At 37.2% G+C, this 24023-nt stretch overlaps 2 protein-coding genes across 2 annotated transcripts in view; both read left to right on the forward strand.

Annotated features, from left to right (window-relative positions):
- The window catches only part of LOC136029207 (DNA repair protein RAD51 homolog 4-like), a 53061-nt gene that overhangs the window by 9930 nt on the left and 19108 nt on the right, over positions 1–24023 (forward strand). The window lies entirely within an intron of this gene.
- LOC136029208 (small ribosomal subunit protein uS10m-like) lies at positions 1927–23548 on the forward strand. Its single transcript, XM_065707359.1, has 5 exons — positions 1927–1950; positions 6750–6821; positions 8278–8402; positions 17482–17683; positions 23406–23548. Exons 2-5 carry the CDS (start codon positions 6750–6752, stop codon positions 23493–23495), a joined length of 489 nt encoding a protein of 162 aa, XP_065563431.1. The 5' UTR covers positions 1927–1950; the 3' UTR covers positions 23496–23548.

A 24023-nucleotide genomic window follows, 5' to 3' on the forward strand; every position in this document is an offset into this window, starting at 1 on the left:
TTCTTTCTTTTTCTCTACTTTTTTTACAGGCTTTTTTTTCTACTTTGTTATTCTTTCTTCCTTCATGAAATTTAATATATATCATGTCATATCTAGATGACTATTTTTTCGTGACTCCCTGCTGGATCTTGATTCCACACTGCTCCTGCTACTTGGTCGACTTTGATTCCTTCCGTCATTATATTCTCTCAATTCATTTTCTGAATCCGTTCGTTCCGTATTTCTTCGTTCCGTATCTGTATTATCTGACCAATATTATTTCAAAATTCAGCTAACATCAAAATATTTCTTCAAATGGTCAACTGGACTTCCGGTACTATCTCGTGATAAATTGTTATGTCTCAATTTGCTGATTATTTTCGCAAGCTAATTAGTTGCGTGATATATTGATTCATAAAATTTTATTATATTCCAACTTGGCTCATTCAGGTCTTTGTAATATTTCAATTGATGCCATCTTTCTCTCTCAATTTTTTTTTTACATATAATCACTGATATTTCCTGATAACTTTCCTTAACTGGCTGCCACCACAGTTAAAATGTGGGACCACTGCTGGTACCACTATTACATCTGGAACCAATGCTGGCACCACTATTTGTTCTCCAACGCAACACCAGCGCCGTTGGTGGCTCTGTTAGGGTATGGTAACGTGAACGGATAATCAAAAGGTCGAAACTCTGGACCAAGGGTGCCACAACCTGTGTAACCACTTATATATCTAGCTATCTCTTTAGAGAGTAAATGGACCCACTGTCGATATACTATTGACGGTATTTATTGTGAACTCTTTTCCTACCCTGCCTGGGCTCGGGGAAAATGATCTTGTATGGTTGTAGAAAATAACTCACTTGTGTTCTCCCAAAGGTCATTCCAACAAAATATATATCCATAAACTCTGTAAACAGGCTTGGTAGTCTAGGAATGAAGTATACAAACTCTGAAAACGGACTAAAAACAAAATTACCTCTTCTGTACAAAGAACTTTGTGTAGGGGTGGACCATAGATTAACCCTGGCCAATCCTATAAATGAGATCTTCAAAATCAAACACTTTCTGAATACCATTAACCATCAGTAGCCAAGTCCAGGAAGACAGAAAAAGATTTTAGCCCAAAAATTTACTTTTTGGAACACCATTGCTTAGCAGCAGTACTTTGACTTGTAGTTGAAAATTAAACTATAGGTAAATTTATAAGCAAATTTAATAACGAAAAGGAAAACAGGTTTTTTATCTGAAAAAAAAGAAAAGGGGCAGGAATCCCCAACAAAAATTTATTTAATAAAAAACTTTCACCACAAGAAGTTAAAAAAAGTAAACAGCTAGATTAAAATAAAGACAAGAAAAAATGAAATGAAAATATCATTCAAGCGCAATTTGAACATAAATCCCTGGCAATAGATGAAAGGGACCTAAAATTAACAGATCACAGAGAGACACGTCAAACTTGAATGCATTGAAATTACTGCAAATAGGAGCAAAGCTAACGCCCCCTGTGTCTTCTAAAGACCCAGACGTCATTTGGTCTTTGCTCAAAATAATATACTTTAAACGTTTCGTTTTATAACCTTAACAGAGCAGAAATCATTGAGACTTTTAGGAGTGAACCATGGGTGCCCACAGGAATTGGGGCATGCCCATCCCACCTCTTTGAATTTAGAAACTAGAAAGTATGTATGAGGAAATCGAGGAAAGAAAACACGATAGGGAAAAAAACATGGAAAATTGTGTGTTGGATCATGGTTGGCTGCCTGCCAATAGGTTTTGACCCTGAATAAGGATTCTGGAGTGGAGTTAAAGTTTTGTTGCTGACTCTGTAAAAGATTAAAGTAATAAGTGACTTTTTATTCTTACGCAATTTGATACTGCTTATGTTTTTTGGACTGATTTGAACTAATTATTAATAGCTTTGTTTGGCTGACTTGGATGCAAGTCTACAGTACCACCAAAAGGTATGAACTTTTTTGTCTTTTTGGAGCTTTTATTAATTTTGATTTCGAAGGTATAACTGAACAGAAGATCATTTTGAATTCGGTACTAAATTTTCTATCAAGATCGATGCTTGATGGATTGAGAGCCGAGACAATTGTCGGAAAGGTAGTGAGTTTTTTTCACCCACGACGCTCTTTTAAAAGCTAAAGAGGTGTTACACGGTGAGCTTGCGATCAGCTCTAGACTAATCAAATGTCAAAAGGAAGATAGTAACGGTTTAGATTTATGTAAATAGTGGTTAAAGAGAAATGAGTCATGCCAACATTTGTAAACTATTCGCCAAGTGACATTCCTGTTATTGGTGGTGCGGCTGCTGCTTCTGTGTTCTCACAAGTGAATGAACTTAATTGAAAAATTGACAGGCTTTTCCTGGCAAAGGCGAATAACCAGAAAGTATCTGGCTTTACTAGCCCCTACGGACCTCCCAATCAACTCAAACGTAACGCGAAACCACTCACTTATGCTGTAGTCTTGAAGGATATTTACTGCAGCATTAGCGGTGAATCTAGCTGAAAAAAGCCGGATGTATGCGACATTCACCTTTGCCCACCTAAAAGATTGTTTACGCTATACTATTGTCCTCTGTAGCAGCTCATTGCTGACAATTTTAGTAAAATCTGAGCACTAGCACTTATATTAATGATTGTTTAATGTGTGTTTATTGTTTATAATGTATTGCGTATATGTTTTTAAATGCACTAAGTGGCGTGTTTGTTAAATAGTTACTTTTATTTGCTGCCACTTGAATAGCATCTACTTCAATAGTACCCTTCTTGTCCCCCCATTAAAAATACTGTAGCTACGTCCCTGGTAAAAGCTCGATCCTTTATTTGGCAAGAGCTAAAGGTCTTAGCTAGAGCAGAAAGGTAAAATAAAGCTCGTATGTTGCAAATCCAGGGCTTACAAGAGGGACTGAAGAAGCTTTTTGTTCTGGGCCCAGTCTGGACTCTTTGAAGCCTTTAATTTGCAATCATCAATTGATTGCACAACAAATAATGAATCACTATTTGTTTCTTCTTAAAAAAGAGTTAGTTCATCCTCTCTTTTGAACTAAACACTGTTGTAAAAGAACTTTTGCTTCATTAATTAAAAAAAAAAATCCACCCTTGCTTCCAGTTTTAGTACACCGAGCCTCCTTCTCCTAATGCCTGAACATAACATTTGGTTATATGCAAAAGTTTGCTGGTTTTTTATATTCGTGCTATGAGCCTGGTTTTATTAGAGTGGAGGAGGGCTGGGTTGTAGTGAAACCTGAAGCAACTCATAAAATTGAAGGAATTTTATTTTTTTTGTATGCAATGAGAATATAATTTTGTTATTATTTTATTTTATTTATGGGACTAAGAGGCAATTAAACTAGAAGCAATTCTGAAAACCTAATAAAGTCTGTTTGATTCAGAAGAGGAGATAAAATGCACTGTAACCAAATAGAATGAACTTAAACTTGAAAACGCATTTAAAAGAAATTTACTGAAAGCATGAAGGAACACACAACAAGTTCAAAACTGACAACCAATAATGTTAATTAAGCTTTTCTTACGAAAGGCCTAAATTGCAATCACTGGGTTATGTAATGAAACCATTTAAAAAAAGGAACATAAGCGTATGCTACGGAAAATTCTGTTACAACTATGCATATGCAATGATTAGTTCGAGGTGGAGGGGATTTTAAAAGAAAGTGTGAGCTATATTAAAACATAAGAAATTATTTAGTACTTGTTGCCATGGCTTAATGCCCACAACTACTTGATTTCAATTCAAGAAGGTCCTTATAAATTTACTGCCTACATTTGTAGCCAAAGCGAAGAAAAATCAATGGTTACTACCTTCATTTGTATGCTGATCAAACTAGGCTAGGGTAGCCTAGTAGATCTGTCTCCCTCTTTGGCTGTGCTTGTAACTAGAACCTTCCAGTTTTTTCCTATTATTCATATATGCTGAATCATCTTTCTTCATTATGTATGCATTTTCGGAACTTCTTATGATGGGATATTATGTATTGTTTTTGCATAGTCTATATTCCTGGTAATAATATTCAAAAATATTACACTAGTATGTTGAAAATATTGTACTGGTATGTTAAAGAATTGAAAGGGATCAGTCAGTCTAATCTGTCCCAGTTAGAGGTAGGAACAGGGCGAACTTTTGTGACAAGGACAGAGTTCAAGAGAGATGGGCAGAACATTTTGAAAACATGCTAAACTGTGATGAAAATGAAAATTTTTTTTCAAAGAGAAGAAGAGAACCTTTTTTTTTTTTTAAAGAGAACCCAGTGATTTTAGGGAAACTAATTAAACGCCTCTGTAAGAAAAATGACAAGATTAAGTTTGGTAATTATCGAGTTATTAGCTTGATATCTGTAGAAAAAAAATTACGATAATACTATTATGCTTAGAGATGTTGTATATGAAGTTTTAAGAGAAGCACAGTGTGGTTTTAGGAAGGGTAGATGATGTATTGACCAAGTCTTCACTCTTAGATTAATAAATGAGAAGTGCCTGAGTCATCAAACATCTTTGTCCCGAGTTTTAAAGATTATGAGGCGAGTAATTGAAAGTAAAGAGGTTATGTTGAGTAACGAGAAGATCGGTCAAGTTGACAGCTTCAATTACTTAGTCTTAGGTAATTGACCATCACCACCCCACCATCTTTACTAGCTATCGTTAGCAAAGGTAGTATTTGCAGTAAAGATACTACAAGTAGAATAGCCAAGGCCCTGGGTGTATTTTGATAGTTGGAGAAGGTATGGAAGAATAGGAAGATAAGTATGCAAACCAAGATTGGAGTATTAGAAGCTGCAGTGATGACAGAGGTCAAGTATGGTCCTGAAGCGCGGGAGCTCCAAAAAACAGAGAAGAATTTGTTAGATATTTTCAGGAGAAATTGTTTACAGATTGTTTTGTGTACCCAACTGGCTGACCATATTTAATACAGTAAGCTGTACGAAAAAGTCCCACAGTCCCACTTTCAAGGTCTATAATAAGAGAAAGGTAAAGGGCACTAGGACGTATTTTGTAGATAAAGAATGACAAATTACCTAAGATCATTCTTGTCAGCCAACAATCTAGGGTCCTTAATGGAGTGGAAGGATTTGGCAAGGACAAATTTCAGAGAAACTGGAACTCCTTGGGAGGATGTAAAGAAGGAGGTGACTTCAAATAGATTGGGATGGAGGACGTGCGTCCGTCGCTGTGTTGGTTTCAGGTGGCTTGGTGCCGCATTGAGTTGTTAGTAGTAATAGTAGTATATTCAATCTTCATTTTCACATGCACAACTTTAGGACAATGCTTTATGAACATATATTTCTTTGGACATTTGAGATAATTTCCAGGTACATATCCCTTAAAGATTGATTGAAGATTTAGGGATTGGTTAGATTAAAGTAACTACACTAATGTTCTCTTCAAGATTTAATAAACTTTCTTGAAGAGTTTTGGCTTTATGTTCTGACAGATTATTATATAAAAAGGTTACACTGATAGAACTACTATAACTGCCCCTATATCATTGGCTAACTAACCTTTTCGATTTTTGTTTTTGGCTCGACTTTACAGATCCTCATTTCCTCCTTGAAAGACCTCACCAAAAACTAAAATTGACATTCCTATAGGCCTGTCTACTACCCTGACACTTCAACCTTTCATGAATTTTTCGGCACTTCCTAATTAAATTATCTAGCTTTTCTTTTTTTACAATTGCCTTTTTCCTTCCCAGGAAAGGAAATTCATTTGTGACTGTTTTTTTTTATTTATTTTTGTGTTTGTGTGATATACCCTCTGCAAACATTCTTTCATCAGCTGTCGTCATCGGTATAAAAAAAAACCGATTGTATTCGCTTTCATTTAGTTTCGTAGGCTACTATCTCGACGTAGGTGTCAAAATAAACGATCGTTTATTTTGCCGTTCGTTTATTGTACTGACAATGGACGTCTGCATTTCTGCCGTCGACGTTTGTTTTACCGAGTTTCTTTTTTTTTTTTACCGCCCAATGTTTACGTCGTTATACTATCCTACACACCTCCAGGAAACTCTCGGTAAAAAAAAGTCCCTCGGTAAGAAACGCCAAGTGTGTCTCGGGCCTAAGAAGTCTATTTTCAGAGTGAAGACAGTGTTATTTGTTCTTTCTTATAGTATTTCTCAAGGTAGAAAAAAGAACTTTTATTTGTTTTCTTCGATTCTAAAGGGATTTGATGCTCCTTTTAAGGTCTGAGTTCTATAAAAGCTTTAGAAATCCTATTTTTTGGTACCACCAAACTATTGCAAATTATAAAAAGAAACATTAATGAGTATAAGCGCTGCTCCAATATCATAAAACAAGTTAAAGTCAAATAGTTTTGCTGTGCAAGGAGAGCATATATGTGTTTAGAGAACTTCTTCACAACTGAAACAACTGGGCTGAATTATAACTAAATTTGCGATCTTTAAAACAATATTGAGTTTGAGCTATATCAGCACTGCGAAAATATTACAAAAATGGACTTGTTCTGCTTCAACATGCACAAAACAGGCCTGAATTTTTCTTTTGCCAATCATTTCAATGAAGTCAATAGATCAAATTACTCAAATGCTGACTAATCAGACTCAAGTTATCTTTAGATCAAAATTTGAATTGTTTTGACAACAGTGCCATCTAATCATATTACGCACTGTAATTCTAAAACCTTTACAGGGTTAAAAACGGCAATTAAAAATATATTGGCAACAGGTAGGTTATTTGGTTTTATTTTTGGAACCGGAAGTGATGAAATAATAATTTCAGATGTCGAAGATTGGTACAACTATAAGGAGATTCTTCCCTTCATCAAATAAAATCAACTGCTTTAGCACGCAAGTAAGTACTCTAACCACTTGTAATTCAGTTATTATTTAGGTATAACCATTTTTCTATGATTTTTTGTTAAGCACTAAGAGTTTTAACATCATTTAGAAGCTATCAGTCATCAGGTTTTACTGGGGCACAACAGTCCAAACCTTGGAAATAGATGGGGGGGGGGCTATCTGAATTTATCTTGAAGAAAATAGTGTATCTTCCGAGGATAAGTCTGAAATCCTTCTCTAGGGAGGTTGGGCTCTTCCAAAAAATCTTATGGTAGGAATCCCTCCTAAAACGCCTTATCTTATGTGGAGGTATGATGTCTGATGGCATTAACCATCTCAACACATGTTCATGCTCCTCAATTTTTGAACATCATTATTTTGAGCTTCACGGAATCCACTTTTCGCTAGTATTTTAAAGTGATTTTGCCTGTGATTTTGTGTTTTTATAAGTGAAAAGTTGAAATGCGAAAATGAAAAGTTAAGTAAAACACGGTGAAACAAATCCACAAAAACTTGAATTGTTCATAAAAGCACACTTCTTCCGTGAAATACTGATTCCCGGGTGATCTGTTCCTTAATTATTCCTGCCACTCTAACTATGGAGAGGCATCCGCAAATCATCATTGTTATTTTTGTTTCTGTCCTACTTTGCTTGCAAAACTTCTGCTTTTTATATTTTCCCCCCAGATAATTGTCATAGGCTGTATTTTATGATTTTCTACTACATCTCCAATGTTGTCTGAAAATGAGTTTTTGGTCCAAATTGGTCCCCAGAGAAGTTTCTATTCGATTTATATTAGATGTTTAAGTACCTATGTATGGCCCTCTGAACTTTTGGCAGCGCTGAAACCATTGTTGCTACTTTTTTTTGGGTTCCTTTATTTATTGATAGTATTTTACGTTAATTAACATGTAATAGTGGTGGAAAAGCAAGTATAAGAATAATAATAAAGATGGAGATTCTCATTTGGAAATGCATTTGTGTTCTGTACTTTTGTTCTAAGGAAGCTACCCCGCAATGCTGTTCTGAGGAAATTCCCCCTGAAAAAAACTTAGAGAAGACTACAGTTGCATTTTTTTTTCAAATGTGATCCTTCTCATGAAAAAAATCTTCAACTTTCTCATGGGCCAGGCCTGTATACACCTATGCTTGAATACTTTCTTTTCATTATGAATGATGGTATAATTTTCGTTCTCTCTCTCTCTCTCCCCCTCTCTCTCCGCTCCTCTCACTCTCCTTCCTCTCTCTCCTTCCTCTATCTCTCTCTCTCCCCCTCTCTCTCCCCCCCTCTCTCTCATTCTCTCTCTCTCTCTTTCTCTCTCTCTCTCTCTCTCTCTCTCTCTCTCTCTCTCTCTCTCTCTTTCTCTTTCTCTCTTGCACAGTGGACTGAGTGGCTCATTTTGTCTTTTGTATATTAAATGATTTAGTGTTAATGAACCTATTTAAAACAGGATGATTATCTTCGTAGATTCCTGATAAATTGTACAAAAATATTGAAATTGAAGTCAAGTGTGGTCAACCAGCAATTTTGAAAAGTTATGAATATTTTGTAACAAGTGCTGCAAAACATCTAGGGATAACTGTTGGAAGCTGGTAAGTTAACATCTTATCTAGCCTTACTAGTGCTAAGACCGAGTGAATTTTGTTTAAAAGCGCTCTTTATTAAAAGCAAAAGGTTGAACTACTGCTTTCTGATTTTTACCATTATTCATCAAAACAATGAGGAATCATGGTTCCTCATTGTTCGAAACTTCAAAAAACGGAATTTTGATATCAATAGATACATCAAAATGTAATAAAAAAATATAAATATATTCGCAAATTTGATGGCAGGCCGTTAAGCCTCTACAAAAACAAAAATCTTAATTTGCATTTCTTCTAAATTTGCACAAGGAGAAAAAGTCACTTGAATAATATTCATCAACTTCCTTCTTGAATGTCAGTAGGTTTGTGGAGCAGATTACTCTTTCTGGTAAGTTGTTCCAATGCTGAACCACTCGGTTGCCGAAAGTCGATCGGCCCATGTCCTTGTAAAAGCATTCCGTACTCACTTTGTACTGATGTCCTTGGAGATGATTTTTATTGAACTGCACGATTCTCTGGGCTGGTACGTTATCATAGGCTCCATTGCAGAGCTTGTACATTTCAATAAGATCACCACGATGGAATCTATAGGCGATGGAATCTCCCGCTCATCGTAGGGAAGGGAGCGTAACCTGGGAGAGAATTTAGTTATCCTCCTCTGAACATTTTCGAGAGCATCTATGTCCTTGTTGTAGTATGGTCTTGTAGAACAATGTCCATACTCAAGAATCGGGCGGACAAGGGACTTATAGAGCGTAGCAAGCATTTTGTCGTCCTCGCACGAGAAGTTTCTTCTGATCATACCAGCAACTTTGGAAGCCTTCTTGACAGCAGCTTCATCGTGGCTACTGAAGTTCAGTTCAGAATCCACTAAGATGCCTAGGTCTCTTTCTTCTTTACTAAGAGTGAGTGCCGCAGAACCAAGAGAGTATGAGGATGAAAAGTTTTGTGGACCCAGAGTGAGGATATGACTTTTCTGGGTATTGATTTCCATGATCCACTTCTTCATCCAGTCATCGATTCGTTGGAGATCCGCCTGCAGGTGGTGAATGTCTTCACATGACGAGATGACACGATAGAGCTTTGTGTCGTCTGCGTAGAGAAGGATGTCAGATTCGATGCCCTCAACTAGGTCGTTGATCTAGAGATTAAACAGAAGATGGCCGAGGATTGACCCCTTGGGTACTCTGCTAAGAACTTCCTCTTCGGTATTGCTGAGACAACCTTCTACGCACACAACTTGCTTTCTGACAGTTAAAAAGTCCGTAATCCATTGAAGAAGACTGGATGAGGACCCGGATGAGGAGAGACCGTATTTCCTGAGCTTCTGGACGAGACGCTTATGGGGAACTTTGTCAAAGGCTTTCTTGAGATCCAAGTATATGAGATCAATCTGGAACGCCTTGTCGATGTTTTTCTTCCAATCATCTGTGGCACAAAGCAGTTTGATTTCTGCAGATCGTTCCTTAAGAAAACCAAACTGCTTTTCGGTAAGTATTTTTTCTCGTTTTAAGTGTTCTAGGGTGTGGTCTGCAACAAGAGACTCAAGTACTTCACACGTGATACAAGTGAGGCTTATCGGTCTGTAGTTTAATGGGTCTTCTCGTTTCCCACCTTTGGACATTGGGACGACAATAGCTTTTTCCAAATAGCGGGAAGCTCACCGAGTTCAAGAGACTTTCTGTTAATGTAGACTAGTGGCTCTGTTATTACCGTTACAAGTTCTTTGAGCAGTTTTGGATGTAGATTGTCTGGGCCTGTGGACTTGCTTGGGTTAAGTTCTCTGAGTTTCTTTAGAACATCGCTATGGTTGATCTCTATCGGTCTTTTCGAGTCGCTTAGACCCTGAATTGGTTCCTCGCGGCTAAATTGGTCTTCGTTCTCAGTTTCCTGAGTAAGAACAGAAGAGAACTGGCTGTTGAGAGTATTTGCCTTGTCCGTTGGGTCGTGTACCAGCTTTTGTTTCACGGGATCGTAAAGAGACGAGACTCCACTTTTGTTTTTCCTTTTCCTGTTCTCGTGTTTCCAGAAAATTTTTGGGTTTTCTTTCAAGGAGAAAGCTAATTTACGTTTTCTAAGCTTTCCTTCTCATCTTGTTGCTTTCCGAACCCTGTTGCGGAGCCTCTTGAATGTTTTCTCTCGGTCGTTACTTTGTCGATTGCTTTTGTAGTCTCTCCATGCTTTTTGTTTTGCTTTAATCAGTTCAATATTGGCTTTAGGTAATGCAACACGGGTGTATTTCTTGTGCATAGGAATAAATTGTTCTTCCATTGAGGCTACAATCGTAGTGAACCTTGTGTAAATGGTGTCTAAAGACTCCAACCCCCTGAATTCTTCAATCCAGTTTACATCCGAAAGCTCTCTTCTCATAGCAACGCAATCTCCCTTGTAGTAGTTACGTTTCGGTGCCACACGTGTCCTCAAAACCTCCGTTTCCAAGCTAATCACAATTACCGAGTGATCCGATTTACCGATTGGTGACAGCTGCTTAATATCTGATACCATGTCTCCATCGCTTACCAGTAGCAAATCGAAGATACTTGGTGTATCAGATCCCCGCATCCTTGTTGGCTCAGATATTAGCTGCTCTAGAAAGTGTTTGTTAATAACGTCCAGGAATTTACTCGTCAAGCTTGCAGTAGATTCCGTGGTGTATCGCCTATTCCAGTCTATCTTAGGGAAATTGAAATCTCCTATAATAGCAAGCTTTTGAGTGGTATTCTTAGCGATTGCTGCTATTTGCGAGAACAGAGCTTCGTCGGATGTGTTAGTGTTGTTGGGGCTACGATAACAGATCCCAAGAACAGTGTCGCTGGTCATTTTAGACTTAATGCAGATCCACAGACTTTCGTTGGGCTCAATCGTGTCGGTTGACATCGATATTGGATGCACGTTGATGCCTTTTTGACAATAGCAGACTATCCTCTACCTGTATTCTCTTCCAGATTTTGTTCATACAGATAATAATCTTCGATACTGAGCTCTGCGACGGTAGGTAAGTATCTGTAGTTTTTCGGTTTAACTTCTACTATTGCCACAATATCCGGATTTTCCAGTTTGATAACCTGCTTTGCTTCCTCCATTTTGTTTAAGAGAGAGTCAGCGTTGAAATAGAGGCATTTTATTTTTTTTCGGATTCATTTGTATGGCTAGGGCCTATTCCTCGTCAATTTTGGGGCTGTCGTTGGCTGGGACCATTTGATGGTCTCGCTTGTTGTCTCATTACCTGGTTCCCGTTGGACCTGGGATTAATGCTTCCAGTAACGTTAGAGTGTTGCTGTGCTTGCTGACCTTGGCTCGACTTTACTCGACGCTGTTGTGCCAATTGTGCCCTTTGCATTGGTGTTCGATCAGGGTTTATGTAGACCTGGTTTTTTGCAAGTTCGTTGGTCGATTTTCTTAGATTTGGGGCTGCGCTGAGAATGTTCTGTCACTTCTTGATTGTGTCGATTGAGTCCTTCAGTTTGACTACTAAGACGCGTGGCTTACTGCCATTTATTTGACTTCCCACGCGTACGACCTCACGAATGTCGTCGTGCTGCAGGTGAGCTCCCAAATCATTCTCTGTAGTTAGGTTGATCACCAAGTCTGTGTCAGAGGTGTCTTTTGACTCCGGGAGACCAAAGATCGCAACATTTGTCCGTTTTCCTTCTCTAAGTTGTTTTTCCTTATCTGCCTTCAGTGTCACATCAACAGTAGTATCATAGCTTTGGATGGTGCATTCCGTTGGAACAGGAGCTGGGAGCGAAGGACTGGGTGCATTTAACTGGAGCGCTTCCCTCAGTTTTAGCTGCAGGAACGATACGTTTATTTTGTTGCAGCTCTCGCATTCGTATTTGAAAAGGCGCGAATCAGGATCTAGGCTCTTTATTGTTAGGAATAGATCGGCGTTTAATTGTCTACATCCCGCGTGCTCGTATCCACCACAGAAAATGGCCGTGGAGTTTTCTGTCGGTAGATGACAGTAGCTGCATAGGTCATTTGCAGCGCTGAGCTCGACCGCTTCAGGTAAGCTGGCGTTTCCCTGTCCCAAGCTCCGATCCAAGATTTTGTTGTTGCCTCTGGATGTTGTTGGCATATCGTTGTTTGTGCTGATCGGAGTTGAGTTGTTTTTCGGCGGTAGATTTGGACTAGGGCTACTACTGGGTTCGATCGGGTTTTGGCTCCCGATGCAGGTGAGCTTGTATTCGCAGGCTTGCAGTTAGGGCAAACAAAGATGGCACCACTTATGGCATTTCGTGCATTTTGCACCGCCGCTGCTTTTGGTTACATTTTGACTGCAAACAGAACATGGTGGTTGGTTCATTTGTTTAGTCGCAAATCAAGTAGTTGCGCCGAGTGTTTTGAGCTCGAAATGTCGTCTGGCTATTTTTGAACCCTTACCCCGCAATTTAAGGAAGGTGGGCAAAAAAGATGTCCGAATCACTTTGCCGCGATGCTCTGGCAACACTGCCCGATAATTTCACCGAAAAAGTACCTATGTGACTAACGGCGGTGACGTCACTTCACTGAATAGCACAAGGGCGATGTAAAATCAGCTTGGGAATTATTCACACCTGATTATCCGCTTTTTCTATTATCTTGGGATATAATTTCACCTGGCTAATGCTTCATTGGATACGTTATAATGAATAGAAAAGTAAGGGAAGTGTTGAGGGCTGGTTACCTTGTCCCCGCAATTTAAGGGGCACGCCAGGCGGGTACCACGGCTCTTGCTACCAACTCACTCACCCCCCTTCTGCTTACCTTTCTCTCGCCACCTCTATCGCAGCGTGATTGCCTTTAAAAATATAAATGACGGTGATTGCCGATAAACTACTCAGTGTACTTAACCTGCGGACTTTTGGAAGACAGATACTTGGCAACTATAGACCGGTGCTATATGAAGAGCCACAAAGATGGTGGTATATGAAAAATGCGATGTAGATGGCGAGCTAGTCAATATGGGAAAAAAGATGGCGCTGATAAAAACATCCAGAGAAAAAGACCTATACTAAGAATTGGAGAAGGTCTCTCAAAATTCTCCTTAGCTAAAAATCTTTAGAGTGTAGAAATCAATATGAAAATAACCTCAAAGTAATGTAGAAGATTTATCCCATTAACAGCAAAGAATCAAACTCAATCACCCTGGATATAGCAAAGAATCAGCTTATTATGCCAATTCCAAATATATAAGATTCATTAGGTTCTGTTCTACCCGTCAGAAGGTATGAGCCTGAAAAGTTTTAACTGATTTTTGAACACCCCCTAAAAGTCAAGGAATCTTGATAACAATCACACATCAGATTCAGCGTACTTGAGGACCCTAATGTAGAAGTTTCAAGCTCCTATATACAAAAATGTGGAATATCGTTATTTTTGCCAGTAAGACAGATTATGGACGCGTGTTGATTTGTTTTTGTTGTTAAAAATTAAAAGTTCTAGTGCCCTTTTGAAATGACAACAAAAGTTGGAGGGCAACTTACCCCTCTCCCATGCCCATTTATTTCCCAAAGCTATAAAATGATCCACCACAGTCCGTGGGGAGAGGCCTTTAAGTTATGAAAATTGCCCATTATTTACGCATAGTATTTATTATTGGGAAGTATGCAGACATTTTTCGGGGGGAGAGGGAAGTTTTGTTTGGGGGTGAATTTCTGTTGATACAAGCTTCCTTGGAAAGGGAAAATTCTAGAGAAAATTTGACACTGGGAGAATTTGACAGAAATCAGAAGAGAAATTTTTTAATTGTCTTACATTCTCTTTGTCAAATCAATTTTCCACGCGGAGATTTTCCGAAGGAAATATCCGGGGCTCTTATCCACGAGTTTTAATTTCCGGAAAAAATTTCTGCGAAAGGGGGCATTTCTGGAGGGATCGAGAAACCAATTAGAGATTAAAATCTTTTTCAAATTAAAGTATGCTGAGGATGATTTTGCAGGCTGAATCGTCCGCAAGGGACGAGGAGGAGAGGGGGGATTTCAGCGAGGATGGAACTGTCTTTTAAGGAACTTGACGGGAGGGGGGTTATATTTCATGAAGGGTGAGCCAGATTTTCCTTCATTATTTGAAAACAGAACAGAAATTAAATAAAAAAAAGTTTTTTTTTACCTGAAAGTAAGGAGCAACATTAAAACTCAAAACGAACAAAAACTATTCCGTATATGAAGGGTTGTCCCTCCTCAATACCTTATTCTTTACGCTAAACTTTGACTGTTTGTCCCAGTTTTTTAAGAAGGCTACTGAAACATATGGGCCGTTTAATTAGAATAGGTAGCTTTTTAAAAGTTCTAACAGTTTTAGCGTAAAGAGCAAGGCATTAAGTAGGGGACAACCCTTCATATACAAAATAATTTCTGTTTGTTTTGAGTTTTAGTGTTGCTCCTTACTTTTAGTTAAAAAAACTTGTTTTGTTTTATTTAATGTATGAAAGAACTCAAAATGAAGTTGATTACGTATCACGTGACCTTCTTTTAAAATAGACAATTTTTTAAATGATGTGTGTGTGTTACATTGTCTTGTCAGAAGATATCGTCTTGTTTTGTGAAAAATTATTCTTTGTTAATTACAAAAGGCACTAGATGTAGCAATTTCCTTACCTATGCATCCTTAGACATATCTCTATGATGTATCAGCACCCATTTAGTGGCAACGTAAGAAAAGGAGACAAATCACTGCATTTCTTGGGAAAAAGTGATTTTTGTTGTTGCACAAGATAGGGGACTGTAATTCTCCTAACTGGGATTTTCGGCTATGGTGATTGTAATGGTGCTATGGTGATTCCTGTCAAAATATCATCTCGATCCAACACCATTTTCTGGGATTTCTACCATTTTCCGAAATTCGCTTTTTCGCAACAGACTTTTATCATTAAGATTCATCTAAATAATAGTTATGTTTGCTGATTGAGCTTCAATAAGCGATTCTTCTTCACTTGACAGCTTTTTTACAGGTTTTCAAATTTTCTGTAACTATGGACTAGAATTCGGTCTGTACTAAATTGACTTTAAGAGGATAGCCATGATACCTACAGCCAATGAATTCGAGGAAGGTGAAGGAGGGGGGATCCTGGTCTGCCTCTCATTAAAATTCCTTCTTCGTGGCGATTCGTCATGGCGAGATAATAGTTTTTGGGTCCTTGAAGAGGTCTTTTCTTTTTTATTTTCTTTGAGCTTTGAAATTCAAAGCATTGACAAAGGCACCCGAAAAACCTTTTTTCTATGAATATATTTATTGCAAAATCCAATTTACTTTTTATCCCAAATATATTATATAGCTTCATCCTCTTGTTTCTTTTTCTTTTTTGTCGTCCATAGATAAGAGGCTGCTCGCTAGCCCTCCTGGTATATGTTTTTAGGCATTGGAAGCTCTGAAACATGTGGTTAACTTCTGTTTTGCTTATCGGCATTTGCGTTTCTGTACAGAATTCCTTATTGTTTTGTTTTTTTTTGGATTGTGAATAATATAGTGATTAAATTAGTGCTATGTTTAGTCACAATTTACTTTTGGTTTAGAAGTTAGTTCTCCACGTGCGAAAAAAAGAATTCACAATGCACTGAAATATTTTTAAATATAAAGTATTTTTCAGAGCATTAAACATTGCTACTTTCCAAATACTCCATGATGAGAAAGTAAAATATTCAAGATAGTAAGTTTTTCTCATAACATGAAACCTGTGAATTTAAGTTTTAAATTGAACTATCATACATCGGCTTTAACTTTAGTAATATATGTAAGTTTTATTTGTTATGTTTACTTGACATATTCAGGAATTTTCTACCCCGAACAGACTAAAGATGTTAAAAGTAGAAAAGCAAAGGCCCTGGATGCTTTTTACATGGTAGAAACTCGGTCCATATTAGGATTAATATAACAATGATAAACCAAATTTGGCTGCAGGTTGTTATACACAATGCCGATAGATATGTGAAAAAATTCATAGTAAAATCTACTAAAGTCTACTCTGTATGCAAAAAACCTAGGATTTTTCCCCACTGGAGGGATATTTTAGTATTCTGCCTTTCTTTAAATTTCTTCACTTGTTTCTTTTAATAAGCTAAATTGGTTTTGACTCTGTATATTTCAGACATGTTAGCTGTTTAAATTGTGCGTCCTCATGCGGCAGTCAATGCTAGAACCATTTTATCTGACTCTGGTTAGCGAGTGGCAAAATTTGTTGATGCCTCCTTGAAAACGTTATGCTGTTTCCACTTTATGTACTTTTAGTTGAAATATATTCTACTATGTTTTGATATAAGTTGAAACATACATATATCCACTGTATTTTATTTATAAAGAAAAGCTTATTACCTATTTTTACATGCTGCAACCATTGAACGTCTGGTTCTGCTGCAAGTACACGTAAGTAAGAAAAACAAGATTATAATAAAGATATAATCAATCATGACTAAACTCGGAGAATGAAGAAAAGGGGTAAAAAGAAGAAACAACTAAAAGAAACGATTTTAGAATAGTAAAGTCCAAATACAGCAAGTCGTAAATGTCTTTCCTGTATACGGAACCAAGTATTTTATTTTTTCCTAATGTTACTGAGGGGATTTTCGGGATATATTGTTCTTCTTTTAATATTAATGGCTAATCTAAGATGGTGTTTCTTAGTGTTATTTTTTTCTAATTTTTGTCGTGCTTTAACCGTACTGAAAAAATGTAGATTGGTGTATAACTGAAAGAATTGCATAAATTGGTATTAACGGTTCAAAACAAATAATTACAGGAAAAACTAACAGCAGCCAAAATGAAAGCGCAATCCAAGAAGTCTAACATATCAAATAATAAGCACAATGCACAAAAAGCTTTTGTTTGAAACTTCTATAACTGAATAAGGCCTAAAAACTATCGAGTACCGCAATACAAATGTTTTATATTCTAAAAAGTTTAGTTTCAGAAAGAACCTTTTCATAGCTACACTGCTGATAGACGTATTACAATTAAGGTATTCTATCAGGTAGAGAATTTACACTGGTTTAATTTGATACTTTGGCCACTGAGTACAACTTCATACATAAGTACTATCATCTATTTCAATAAAACAGGCCGTAATCTTTACCTGGTATATTACTGTACTGCACAAACTGTTTTTTTTTTTCAGTTGGGCGCCCAAATTGCCCGTCCATGACCGGATGACATTACTCAGATCTGTTCACATTTATAAAAAGCATAGGGAACAATATGAAGTTCGAACGTATTATAGATACTTTAATTTTCACAAATTGACTGGTTCTACTGCAGACACCTTTCTTGAATATGTTCAAAGGAATTTGCCCGAAGGTGTGGGGATGAAGGTGACATATGTAAGTATATTATCGACTTCACATTTTTCCAGGTTTATGTCTCTGTTTTTAGGCATCTAATGGTATTATATACGAAGTTTGAATTACAAAACATTATGTTTCCTGCATTCACAGAATTTAGGAGTAATTAGTTTTTTATTGATGTGAACATGAATTCTAAAATTATATTTGAACATAATTACTATTTGTTTTTCCCTGCTTTTTTCTGTAGAAGAAAAGGCTTTTTTTTCTGCGTTGAACTTTTCATTTTTACCATACCCTGGGGTTAATTCAGTCATGACTGATGCGGAAAATTACCCTTGGGTTCAATTATACGGACACCGTAAGTCATTCACGCTCATTTGACAGCGCATTTTTTGTACGGTAATAAGGTAGTAGATTATTACCAATTGTTTATTTGATTTTATTGCATATCCGGGCTTTTAGGCCAACTGTAGTTTTTCTTTGTGCTAAATCTTACATTGCTGCGTTACATTTGCTATTAGGGACGTATCCAAGGACAGAGGCGCCATTTGGGCCAAATCTTGGGGTGGGCATGAACTCCATCTGGGCCCCTCCCGATTCACTTTGTGTCGCGTAAGAAAAATCCGGCTTTTGGCAGCACATTGATCGAATATTCTAAGTAAAAATGCATTTTCAGCACCCGTGTGTTGCTTGGAAATGTACTGTAACCAAATATGGAACTCAGCCACACTGACCTCTAAGATTAATTATAACAACGAAGAATACAATCAAAGAGGTTAAGTGATTAAACTGAAAGTGGAAAATTCAACCAGACTACAGGCTGGCATTCCTCAGCGAGAAAGTTTCTTATTTAAGTAAACAATACGTCGGTGAAAGTAACCTTCATTGTTATGCTGAGGGTTGTAACCAAAATCTCAGTTTTCCTTCAGCAGAAATCTTCCAGATGAAATATATTTACAAAAAGGAAAAACATAACAAGAAAAAAAAATATAACAACATTCAAGGTAACAAGGGGAACCGCCGAGCTTTCATCTTTGCAAAATCGTCAACAAGCTGGTTGTAGTCCAAATTTTTTACTAAATCCTTCTCTGCAAATATCAAAAGGAGGTGACTGAGACGATCATCTCCTTTTGTAGACCGCAGGTAGTTTTTCACTATTTCTAGGCTAGAAAACAAACGCTCATTGCTCGCTGTTGTCTCAGGAAGTGTGGCAGCAATACCAAGTACTTTAATTACTTCTGAGTAAGCCACTGGTAATCCCTGATGATGGTCGACAATGTCTAGGAAGTTTTCCGGCTTCTTCTCCTCATTGAGCAAGAAACGCTTGGCAATTCCAGCTTGAGATGCGAGAAGAATGCTGTCGATATCCAGCTCGCCGTAAAGAGAAGAGAAAAGCTTGAGCAGCTCTGTGTCCATAAACTTGGTTGAGCTTGGATCCAAGGTTTCGAGCGTACTCAGCACTGGCAAGTTATCTGTGAACCTTCTGTCAAATTCGGCTAGTAGACGGTCACAAGTTTTGAAGTATTCTTGCTTCATTTCATCCGCCAAAGTAGTAGTCCAATTTCCAGATTCGATGAAATTCTTTCCTAGCTTCAAAGTTGTCACAAATTGTTTCCGATGCTTGGTGATCTTTTGAATTCTTCAAGGTCGTCCTTTCTGACCAACAGAGGAGGGTCTAGTCGCGGGTCCATTTACAGCAGGTACTTCAATTTCGTGTTCTGTTGCAAACTCTTTAGCCTTCTTGAAAAGCGATACAAATGAAGCATCTGAACGCAGGTCGGTGAGTTTGCTTCTTGTGGCCTGAATCAGGGTGCGCGATCGACAAATAATCAAGTCGACGGCGACGGCATGGAGTTGCTGAGACAGCGATTTCGTCGCTCGCGTAATTGCTTCTATGTAGTGCAATCGGAAGATAACAAGGAACGATTCCATCATGATAAGCCAGGAACTGACCTATTTTAGTCTATCAACTTAGAGGAATTACTTCAAATATTCGGAATTTATAATATTAATATAATCATCTAGGAAAGGGGAATTTGACAGAACTTGAGAATTAGATTATGTATCTAACCTGCTTTCAAAGTTCACAATGGTTAATAGCAAATAGTGTTATTATTATGGCCGGCAAAGGACCCTTTTTGGTGGAAGCTTGGGCCCCCTGGAAAATCTGGGGTGGGCATTTGCCCCCCCCCCCTGACCCCCCCCCCCAAATAGCGCCCCTGTCCAAGGATGGGTTAAACTGCTTCTAGAGTGACTTAACTGATACTCTTGAGAAGGTATGAGCGTTTCTACATTTTCTGCAATATCGAAATTCAATTTTTTAACTAAACCTGGCTGATTGAAATGCCCCTTTTAGAAGTCATAAATTAGTCAAAGTAGGAAATCCTGTTTTCCCTTTGAAAGTATTCGCTTGCGGAGGCTTTCCCGCATGTAAGGTGAAATGACGACCAAAAAGATAATACTCTACCCAAAGCCTCTCTTTCCATGTGTGAGTAATTCAGTTCTGTAGATACGAAATACTTTATCAACCAAAAACAAGTCAATAACACCATCACAGATTCCCTCAAATAGGTCATAACCCGTAAAGAAGGGGGATCACGAAACACAACCTCAAATGTTTAACTATTAATCATTTAAACACATAATATGGAAAGCGTCTAGTCGTAAAAACAGATAAAAAATAAAATTAAACAAATAAGAATAAAGAAAAAGGAGAAGAAAAGACAGAAGGAAAGAGAGTTCATTCAAATATGACAAAAGCACAACTTAAATCAGGCAATGCAGGACTCCACAGACCAGGCAAAAAAAAAATAATCAATCAATACAACTATAAAAAGATAGAAAGAAAAAAACACAATGGAAAATACATCCAAAATAATAAAAATGAACAATAAAATGTTGAACAAATAAATATCATTTTTAGCAATTTATAAATTAAAACTAACTTTTAAAAAATCTACCAGCTTTTATTCAAATGTTCCAAATGAATGACCAAAGGGCTAAAATAAGACCGAATGCAAGGTGTAGCAGGGACTCTTATATTGTTAAAACAGCCTAGGAAATATGAAGAGCTTTCAAATAAAGAAGTATGAGGCTGAAAAACAGATTGAAATATCCCATGTAGCCATGCAAAAGCTAAGGAAGTACATTCAAGGACATAAAATGAACGAAATTTAAGAAAGGTTTAACAGCAGACGAACTCGCAAACTTTATAACTAGTCTGGCCCTCTTAAGAAGAGACACGATACTCCTCAAGTTTGACTGGAAAGTAGACATCCAAATTATAGGACAATAAGACATATATAATTGGATCAAGGTAAAGAAAAGTAGTTGTCTGATAGATACAGGGAATGAGTGCTTCAGCTTTCGTAAGATGCCATTATTACTAGCAATTTTAACTTTTAATGCATTAACATGGAATTTCTAAGTCAAATTTTTATCAAGAAGAATTCCAAGGAATTGGACATAACCACAGTCAGGTCTAAGGAGAGTACCACGTGACATATGTATCATACGAATACTCGGAAAAGCTTTAGAGACTCTTGAAAAAACAAAAACTTAGACTTGGAAACACCAAGAGGCAAATTGTTCAAGTTAAACCATTAAAGAGCCCTCTAATAGAGCAAGAAAATTTTTTTAAGTGAAGCTTGATCAAATGCAACCTGGCTGTCAGTGGAGTGCAACTGGAACATAGGTTCACCAACACGTTTGGGGTGACAATAACGGTAACAAAACTCAGGAATAAACATTTCTGTTGCATAAAGAAAAGTTCATTGATATAAATAAAAAAAAGCATTGGATCCTGGATAGACCGTTGAAGGGCTCCATTATCAACCTTAAAGTCATTTAGAGGGTTCTTGCCAATAAAAATTTTCCTAATAGAAAGATTCGAATGGGATAGAGAGCGATCGATTCCTTGCACTCCAGTGTGGCCAAGTTTTTCTAGCAGATCGTCATGTGTCATGGTGTCGAACGCCTTCTTTGCGTCCAAAAAAAGAGCAGCTAGGATTAAACCAGAATCAAAGGCGAAGTGAATGAGGCACGTGCATGCTCTGTCAAATGACCGACACGAAACCCAAACTGAAGTTCATGAATGAACTGTTTTGCACTAAGGAACCTTTTGAGTATAGAAAGCATGGGCTTTTCAAAAATCTTGCTGAGTACTAACAGGAGAGAGGTTGGTCTTTAATTTGAAGGACCCTTCCTTGAGCCACCTTTAAATATAACTATTACCTTTGCATTTGTAAGTGATTCTGGGAAAATAATGTAATCAAAAGAAGCTTGAACAAACTCAGTTAAGAGTGACGCAATTGCTGATAAAAGGATTTTTATAGCCTTAGTAGGAATATTGCCTGGGCCTGATGAGCAAGTACCTTGTAGGGCAGGGAAGATCCCACAAATCTCCGACTCCGATATTGGCTCCAGTGCCCTTGATTTTAGACAAACCATTCAATCTGGCTAGACAAAACCATTGCTGCTTCAATGGTTTTCCCAACAAAAGAGAAATAAGACGGCAACTGACTTTCAACAACATCTCTACCGGATACCAACTAGCCATTAATTAAAAAACTTTCAGGTAAAACTGATCTGGAAGATCCAGACTTAAGAAACTGAATTAATAAGTTTCCAAGCCTTTCTAACTACTTTCCCACATTCAGAAAATTTTTTAAAATAAAAATCAGACTTAACACGACGAATAATTGTTTAAATAGGCTCCTGTAACCTTTTCCCCTTTTCCAAAGATAATTCTTCCTTCTCCAGCTCTTGAGTAATCCGGTAGTCATTCTTAAAGGCTTTGATTTTTAACCAATCAGGCAAAGGTGAGGAGTTGTAGGTTGGAGTATCGTAGACTTAATTTAATCACAAAACAAATCAAAACGTTTATTAAAGTCTGACACAGAGTCAGTCTCAGTTAATCTTTTAGGTGTAAGCGTCGTTGTAAGCATTACAGCGAGAAAGTCTATTGACACAGAAGAATCATCCAAAATATTTTAAGTTAAACTATATAGATAACCTCCCAGTTTCAGAGGATACACTGCCGCGTGGTGGCGAAATCTTCCCAACCATAAATGCAGGGCACATACAATGAAGGGAAATAATATAAAACGTATATGCACCATTACCAACAGTTGTACTTCACTGCATAGTTGCCCACCATACATTTGGGAGGATAACCTCAAAAAGTGCTTTTCTAAGGCCAAATTATCCTATTTTTCACAAGAGGTCCTTCTGGTTATTATGGAGAGGGGATCGACTTTCTAGCTCTCTTTATTTAAAAGGAACATTTGAATTAAAACTCATTACGGATGCTAAGGGGAGAATAACTTCCCTTTTATTTCAGAAGCATTTTAGTTTGAAGTATTAAATTATGCTTAAATGATACTGGTGGATCGCTGGGGATACTCTTCAGGGTACTTATATATAGGGTATTACAAGTTAGTCTTATTAGAAAATGTATGTGATAAGATGTTCGTTTTTTTATTATTTTATTTTTTACTGTGGTGCCAGGACTTTTTTTGCAGTAGATATAATTTCATAATATGCTTACTTGTATAGAGGTGAAGAAGAGTATCCCCCATGAGTAATATTTTAATAATGAATCCCTTCTTGACAGATCTAGATTGTTTTTTTTTTTTTTTTTTTAATATCAGGCCCCTTTTGAGAAAGCTGAAAAACACGGTTACATCTTTTACGCTCATGACAGAACATAACTTAAATTATTTCAATTTTCATTGGAAAAGTTTCTCTTCTCTTTCAGACTGAATTAATGAATATGCCAAAAGTAGTTGAAGATCTGCGGTTGAAGCTGGAAGAAAACAAAAAAAGAGGAGCCATAGAATCAAGTTGAATTATTGTTTGATTTAGTGGACTAAATATTTAAATACATTTTCGTATTATTTACTCATTTTTGACGTGTTTTACCTAGTAAATTTGCAGTTTTGGTAAAAAAAAAAAAAAAAAACGCTTTAGAAACAGTTAGAGCATCGAAAATCTTTGTTTGGTTTTCGAAAATCTTTGGAACTGATTATTCTAAAAATACGTTGAATACGTTGCAGTAACTTGAGTTTGGAGAAAACAAACATAGATGTCGTAAGTACATCTTTTGTGTGTTGAGTGCTGTCTGAAAAAGCTCAAGATGAGATTGTAAATTTTGTACTTTATATATTCTGGCAAAAGGAAAACAGTAATGTTGCAGGCTAACTCGTAACTTCATAGGTTTAGAAAGGTGTCCAACATTTAACTTTGGTCCAGTTGAATTATTTGAATAGGAACCTTATAGGCTGACTCGTAAGTGTTCATAAATATTTAGTGGAATCTTTAAAAATTGTTATTGGTTCTTTCATTTTTGCTTATTACCTTTGTAAGAAAATTCCCT

This window comes from Artemia franciscana, chromosome 7, assembly GCF_032884065.1.
Source record: "Artemia franciscana chromosome 7, ASM3288406v1, whole genome shotgun sequence".
NCBI lineage: Eukaryota > Metazoa > Arthropoda > Branchiopoda > Anostraca > Artemiidae > Artemia > Artemia franciscana.

Coding starts and splice junctions, on each gene's coding strand:
- LOC136029208 (XM_065707359.1), top strand. CDS start 6,750: ATGTCGAAGATTGGTACAACTATAAGGAGATTCTTCCCTTCATCAAAT. Junction 6,822..8,277: donor TCAACTGCTTTAGCACGCAA/GTAAGTACTCTA, acceptor TTATCTTCGTAG/ATTCCTGATAAATTGTACAA. Junction 17,684..23,405: donor TGGGGATGAAGGTGACATAT/GTAAGTATATTA, acceptor CTTCTCTTTCAG/ACTGAATTAATGAATATGCC.